Source organism: Nansenia antarctica (genome assembly GCF_963989245.1).
Source record: "Nansenia antarctica genome assembly, chromosome: 2".
Taxonomy (NCBI): domain Eukaryota; kingdom Metazoa; phylum Chordata; class Actinopteri; order Argentiniformes; family Microstomatidae; genus Nansenia; species Nansenia antarctica.
This window is the reverse complement of record NC_137675.1, coordinates 80,270,968-80,278,467: the sequence shown is the minus strand read 5'-3', so window position 1 is coordinate 80,278,467 and position 7,500 is coordinate 80,270,968. Positions and strand designations below refer to the sequence as shown.

The 7,500-nt window shown below is 51.6% G+C and overlaps 1 protein-coding gene across 5 annotated transcripts in view; it reads left to right on the top strand.

The window, feature by feature from the left end:
• Positions 1–7,500, top strand: part of kcnc3a (potassium voltage-gated channel, Shaw-related subfamily, member 3a) — a gene marked incomplete at both ends in the record, with an annotated part of 70,556 nt that overhangs the window by 37,558 nt on the left and 25,498 nt on the right. For 4 of the 5 annotated variants that reach the window (XM_080522526.1, XM_080522524.1, XM_080522522.1 and 1 more), the window contains one exon: positions 1,730–2,720. In XM_080522526.1, coding sequence (XP_080378652.1) covers positions 1,730–2,720 — 991 coding nt within the window. Of the gene's footprint in view, positions 1–1,729; positions 2,739–7,500 lie in introns of all 5 variants that reach the window. The other variant, XM_080522523.1, reaches the window with a different exon arrangement.

Sequence of the window (7,500 nt, the reverse complement as noted above, 5' to 3'; positions counted from 1 at the left end):
CGATCGGCCATTTTTGCCGATCACCGATCGAGTCATTTGGAGTGAAATCGGCCGATTTAAATCGGTGGCCGATAAATCGGAGCATCCCTAATTAATATCATTGGCCACAGAATTGTTCTGCCAGGAAACTGTCTCCACAGCTCCACTCCTCCTTATATGTGCCTCCTGTATGGGGACCCAGGTGTGTAAGGGGACCCAGGTGTGTAAGGGGATCCAGGTGTGTAAGGGGACCCAGGTGTGTAAGGGGACCCAGGTGTGTAAGGGGACCCAGGTGTGTAAGGGGACCCAGGTGTGTAAGGGGACCCAGGTGTGTATGGGGACCCAGGTGTGTAAGGGGACCCAGGTGTGTAAGGGGACCCAGGTGTGTATGGGGACCCAGGTGTGTAAGGGGACCCAGGTGTGTATGGGGACCCAGGTGTGTAAGGGGACCCAGGTGTGTATGGGGACCCAGGTGTGTAAGGGGACCCAGGTGTGTAAGGGGACCCAGGTGTGTAAGGGGACCGAGGTGTGTAAGGGGACCCAGGTGTGTAAGGGGACCCAGGTGTGTAAGGGGACCCAGGTGTGTAAGGGGACCCAGGTGTGTAAGTGGACCCAGGTGTGTAAGGGGACCCAGGTGTGTAAGGGGACCCACGTGTAGCACGTCGGGATAACGATGCCTGATTGCGGGATATGCGGGTCACCAGCAGTGCATCATTAGGGTGTCCCCACTATTACGGCTCGAACCGAACACCAAAAACAGCATCAAGCTCAGCAGTGCGTGTGTGTTTCATTTCGGCGCCCATGTTAACGGGTTAGAGCAGCCACACAGCGAGCGTGAGCCGCGCGTCTCAAGCCACGGCACGCCATCTAGAGATCAGGACCGTCGCTGGTTATTTCCGCCAGCTGCGCGCGGAAAAGGCAAAAGTCAATGTACAAAGACAGGGCTGGCAGTCAGCAGTTAGAGCCGCAGAAGACGCGCTGCCAGTAGGGAAGCCGCAAGCGTGAGAACCGCAGCAGTTCCGCCACGCACATGCACTGCGTGTACACAGGCGTCCGGTGGCCTTACTCCAGGCCTTACTCTGCCCCGCCGGTGGAACGGCCGCTGTGCTGGTGTCAATACCCCGTCGATACCCAGTACTCTAGAGTCACCCGGTACCCAGTACTCCGTGGCGGTCACTCACTACGGTATGTATTAGCTGGATTTGGTCCTTAAACAGATCGGATGTCTGTCAGTCGGAGGTGTTCCTGCTTGATTGGTTGGTTGTTGTCAAACACGGTTTGATTGGTCGGTTGTTGTCAGACACAGTTCGATTGGTTGATTGTTGTCAGACACAGGTTGATTGGCTGGTTGTCCTCAGACATTTTTTGATTGGTTGGTTGTCTTCAATACATGGTGTTGTATTGGTTCAATTACATGACACTTGAATTACGTGCAGCGTCAATTGCTTTGTCTACTGTACCTGTCTACAAGGGGAGGCTGATGGAGGTATAAATCAGAGGACGGGCTCATTGTAATACATGGAATGGAATGAGAAATGGTGTCAACCATTCCAATCACCAAGAGCCTGTCCTCCGATTTCTCCCTCCAATATAAAGTATGTAAAGTAAGTTCCAATGCCGTCAACAAACTTGACCTTGTCATCTTTCTCTCCCTCTCCACTTCTTCCTTCTCTCCTTCTCCCCTCTCTCCCTCCTTCTCTCCCTCCCTCTCTCCTTCTCCCCTTCTCCCCCTCTCTCTCCTTCCCTCCAGTACGTGGCGTTCGGCTCGCTCCTCTTCATCCTCATCTCCATCTCCACCTTCTGCCTGGAGACCCACGAGGCCTTCAACACCATCTACAACAAGACGGAGAACATCACCGTGGGCAACCACACCACCCAGGAGATCGTGTACGAGGTGGTGACGGACAGCTGGCTGATGTACGTGGAGGGCATGTGCGTCATCTGGTTCACCATCGAGGTCATGCTCCGCGTCATCTTCTGCCCCTCCAAGTCCGACTTCTTCAGCAGCACCCTGAACATCATCGACTTCATCGCCATCATGCCCTTCTACCTGGAGTTGGCGCTGAGCGGCCTGTCCTCCAAGGCCGCCAAGGACGTGCTGGGCTTCCTGCGGGTGGTGCGCTTCGTGCGCATCCTGCGTATCTTCAAGCTGACGCGCCACTTCGTGGGCCTCCGCGTCCTGGGCCACACCCTGCGCGCCAGCACCAACGAGTTCCTCCTCCTCATCATCTTCCTGGCCCTGGGCGTCCTCATCTTCGCCACCATGATCTACTACGCCGAGCGCATCGGCGCCGACCCGGGTGACCCCACCATGGCCAAACACACCTCCTTCAAGAACATCCCCATCGGCTTCTGGTGGGCCGTGGTCACCATGACCACGCTGGGCTACGGGGACATGTACCCGGAGACGTGGTCGGGGATGCTGGTGGGCGCCCTGTGCGCCCTGGCGGGCGTGCTGACAATCGCCATGCCCGTGCCCGTCATCGTCAACAACTTCGGCATGTACTACTCCCTGGCCATGGCCAAGCAGAAGCTCCCCAAGAGGAAGGGCAAGCACATCCCGCGGGCGCCGCAGCCCGGCTCGCCCAACTACTGCAAGCCCGACGCCCTGGCCATGGCCACGGCCTCGCCCCACCGCCTCATGGGCAACGTGCTGGGGCCGGGCATGGTGGGCTCGGGCAGCATGGGCGGGGGGGACTGCCCCCTGGCTCAGGAGGAGATCATAGAGATCAACAGGGCAGGTGAGGAGGCGTTGGCGGGTGGGAGGGGAGGGGAGGGTAGGGGAGGAGGGAGGGGGGGATAGCATGGGCTGGACAGACCGAAGGGGTGAGGGAACGGTTAGTTTGTGTGTGTGTGTGTGTGTGTGTGTGTGTGTGTGTGTGTGTGTGTGTGTGTGTGTGTTCAAAAGTGTAACTCTTGACGAGTGTATTGTCACCTTCACTTTAAAAGCTAGGCTGCAGGTCTTACCAACGAAGCTAAACCTCTCCATCTGGCTTCCTGACAGTCATAGCCCACACTGCATACATCACAGTCACCAGCAGATAACTGAAACCATGCCCCACATCTTAAATGGTTGTCATGCTTATAAAGGGCTCTACATATGTAGGCATGATCGAATTGTGGATCTGATTTCAGAGGGTGTCTTTTCCATATTCAGGCCTGCCGCAACGCTGTACAAGCACTCCACTGTAAAGCCCCACATGTTCAGTTTGTGTAGTGACGAAGAGTCTTTAGGAGTGTTCTCTAATCCGATGTTGTAATTGTCAACGAAAACCACAGAGAAGTGCTTATTTTAGAAGTTGGCTGCACCTTTGACCATAGCCTAGAGGAAGCCTTTTTAACCAAAATCTTAAAATACCAACAGCTGGAGCAGGCCATATCACAACTGGGCTACAGATGTCAACTTTTAGTTTTTATATTTTGGCAGCCTGGGCCATGTCCATAAGTCTGTTGTTAGAGGCCTTCATATGGCTGGTCTTCCTAAGAGAAGGGCCAAACAGTTAGCAAAATATTGCTCAATATCCGCTGTTATTGGTAGCCGCTCAATATGGAGAAGGCGGTGCTTCCTGTACCCATGAGCGGGATACTGTCTGTCTTATTGTATTGATACTGTATCTGTCAACCCACTGGTATCATCTGGTGCGAATAACATCCTGTGTGTGGCAGAACTGGTTGTTGGCTCAGCATTACTGTAACAGATTGTTTCCATGATATCAAAATGCACTGTTAGTATTTATGTCCTTTAGAATTGTACATGTATGTGGACATAAATAAAGCATTTAAAATGTGTGCGTGTGCTTATGTGTGTGTGTCGGGTAATCGAAAGCACACTCTCACATCTCCAAACATATTCCACACGTCCCCGTCGTCGGGACCTACAGTATTGACTTGGGGACAGATAAAGAAACTACACATCTAAGACCCAGTGACACCGCTCTCAGACAGCAGCCAATCAGAACGCTGATCCAGCCATCACACCCTCCACTCCTCCCTCAATGTGCCCATCACACCCTCCACTCCTCCCTCAATGTGCCCATCACTCTCTCCACTATCTAGAATTGCACTGCTTACTGACCGACTGTCCCAAAGATACAGCGATGCGCGTGTGTGACTGTGTGCAAGCGTGCGTGCGTGGGTTGTACGTACATGCGCACGTGTGTATGTGTGTTCGCCCGTGTGTGTTTGTGTGTGTGTGTGTGTGTGTGTGTGTTTGCGTGTTTGTGTGTGTGTGTGTGTGTGTGTGTGTGTGTGTGTGTACGTGTGTGTACGTGTGTGTGTGTGTGTGTGAGTGTGTGTGTGTGTACGTGTGTGTGTGTGTGTGTGTGTGTGTGTGTGTGTGTGTGTGTGTACACACGTGTACAAGTGTGTCTATGTGCTTATGTGTGTGTGTGTGTGTGTGTGTGTGTGTGTACACACGTGTACAAGTGTGTCTATGTGCTTATGTGTGTGTGTGTGTGTGTGTGTGTGCACGTGTGTGCACGTGTGCGCACGTGTGTGTGTGTGTGCGTGCGTGCGTGCGTGTGTGTGTATAAAGACGTTAATTAGTAGCTCCAAGGCCTAGTGGACTCCCTACAGAGCAACGCCCCTGTCATCAAGGCCTTCCTCTCGCTGGCTGCTGTGGAGCTTCACCAGGCGAGGCAGGGCGCCGGGGTTTACATGTGCGCTGCTTAGATTGGTCTGTCATAACAGTCCTTGACTGAGAACAGAAATCAAATTAGACTTGGAGGGTGGGGGGATGGGGGTAGGGGGGCAGGGGGGTGGGGGGCAGGGGGGGGGGTGTTAGGTCTGACAAGAGAGAGACAGGATGAGAAGCATGACGCATGTACAGTAAGATGGCATTACAGAAAACGCACACACACACACACACACACACATACATACAGACTTATGTTCATAATCATTAACACCCATCCTATGTGCACAAAGTATAAGCAGGCACACACACACACACACACACACACACACACTCCTCCACTGCCGACACCCCACATTATATTCATTATTCACTATAGGGGGTTGGGCGGCTGAGGGGGTTGGAGGCAGGGTGGGGGTGGGAGTTGGGGCGAGGGAGAGGGGGGGGTTGAACGGCTTTTTATAGGGAGTATATAGGCAGGGTGTATATACGGTGTTAGTAGGGGCTACAGCGTATAGTATGAGGGGAGGGGGGAGGGCTAGGGGGACAGGGAGGTTAGGATGTAGGCCAGGGGAGGCTGGAGGAGGTAGATATCATAGGATGGTCTTGTGTGTTTGATACCGTTCCTTATTCCGTTCCATGCATTACAATGAGCCAGTCCTCTGATTTCTACCTTCCACCAGCCTGTGTTGTTGATGTTGTTGTTGTTGTTGTTGTTGTAGTTATTGTGGTTGTTTTTTTGTTCTTTGTTTTTAAATATGTTTTAGGGCATTTCTGCTTTATTGGGATAGAGGCAGTAGAGATTGACATGAAGGATGGGTGAGAGAGAAGGGGGATGACATGCAGGATTTGTCGAAAGCCGTAATCGAACCAGGGACCTTGCGATGATATGGCATGGACCTTAGTGTGCTACACCAGTCACCACTTACGCACCCTGTGTTGTAGTTGTTGTGTTTGTTTATTATTAGGATCCCCATAATAAACAAACACAACAACTACAATACAGGGTGCGTAAGTGGTGTAGCACACTAAGGTCCATGCCATATCATCGCAAGGTCCCAAGGTGTTGTAGTTGTGTTGTAGTTGTTGAGGTTGTTGTTGTAGTTGTTGTTGATGTGGTGGTTGTAGTTGTTTTAGTTGTTTTAGTTGTTATTGTTGTTGTTGTAGTTGTTGTAGTTGTAGTTGTGGTAGTTGTAGTTGTAGTTGTGGTATTTGTGGTAGTTGTAGTTGTTGTAGTTGTAGTTGTTGTAGCTATTGTAGTTCAGTTTCAATTAGTTTCAGGTTTTAGTGCTACATCACATTACACAAGTATAAGAGAGTACAATTCTTAGGCTTCGGTTCCTAACATTTCAGCACAAGACAATAAGGCAATAGGCATAATTCAAGATAAGAAAGTGACAATTGTACGTCAGGACATACAGTAAGTGACAAATAAGACAGGATACAATTAGCAGGACTACTAGTAATAAAATAGATAGTTCAAGTAGTAGTAGTATAGCGGCTGTGAGCTTACGGTTTAGGTTGTCCGTTTACATGGGGTGTGCTTGGGGATGATAGTCAATTGTCTACAGTAGGCTTGTTCATGAGCCTGATCGCCTGGGGGAAGTAGCTGTTGGTCAGCCTCTGAGTTTTGGCCCTGAGGCTCCTGAAGAGGCCTCGCCTTTTGGACGGCATCGGTTCATACAGACTGTGGTTGGGGTGGCTGGGATCTTTGATCATCCCCCGGGCTTTGCTGACACACCGTTTGTATCTATCCTGGATGGAGGGAAGCTCACATCCACTGATGCACCCGGCTGTCCGCACCACCCTCTGTAGTGTTCTGCGGTTGAGGGCAGTGCAGTTGGCCGTGCCAGGCAGTGATGCACCTGGTCAGAATGCTCTCGGTTGTGCCTCTGTAGAAGGCCAGCAGGGTCTTGGACCCCATGCCAAACTTCTTCAGCCGCCTGAGGTGAAGGAGGAGCTGCTGTGCCTTTTTTTCGCCACCTGTTTGGTGTGCACGTCCCAAGTGAGGTCGTCTGAGATGTGGAACTTCAAACCGCTGACCCTCTCTACGGCTGACCCGTTGATGGTGACGGGGTCCTGTTCCCAGGGTGGGAGGGAGGGTTAGAGGGGTGGTGGTCTTTGAGCCTATTCTCACCGCCTGGCGTTGGTCCGACAGGAAGTCCAGGATCCAGTCGCATAGGCCGGCCGAATGCTGAACTGTAGTCTACGAACAGCATCCTCACATAGGAGTTCCAGTAGTTGTTGTTGTTGTTGTTGTTGTTGTTGTTGTAATTGTAGTTGTACTGTGCCGTGACCTTTGTGAATATCTCACTCGGTTAACCTTTGACCCCTCTACTTTAACGCACCGACCCGCCACAGCTCCACTTCCAGGTGGTCTGACACACACACGCACACACACACACACACACACACACACACACACACACACACACAGACAACCACAACCACACATATGTTTCTCTACTTCACATCTACTCAAACACACACACACACACACTGTCACACTGACACAATGTCTCTCTCTCTCTACACATGCTATCCACTGCATTGGAAGGACTAGCTGGTTTTATGACAAACAGTAGTATAACTAGGTCTCTCCTTCTGTTACTATTTCTCTTGTTATTTACTGCAGCTCTCTCTCTCTCTTTCTTTTTCACTCTCTCCATTCTCTGTCCCGTTCTCTCAGACTCTCTGCCCTTCCCTCTCTTCTCTCTTCTCTTCTCTCACTCTGTCTTTCTGTCTCTCCTCCTCTCTCAATGTATAGTATCTTTGTGTGTGTGTGTGTGTGTGTGTGTGTGTGTGTGTGTGTGTGTGTGTGTGTGTGTGTGTGTGTGTGTGTGTGCGTGCGTGCGTGTGCGTGTGTGTCGTTGCGAGTGTTTCGCCCC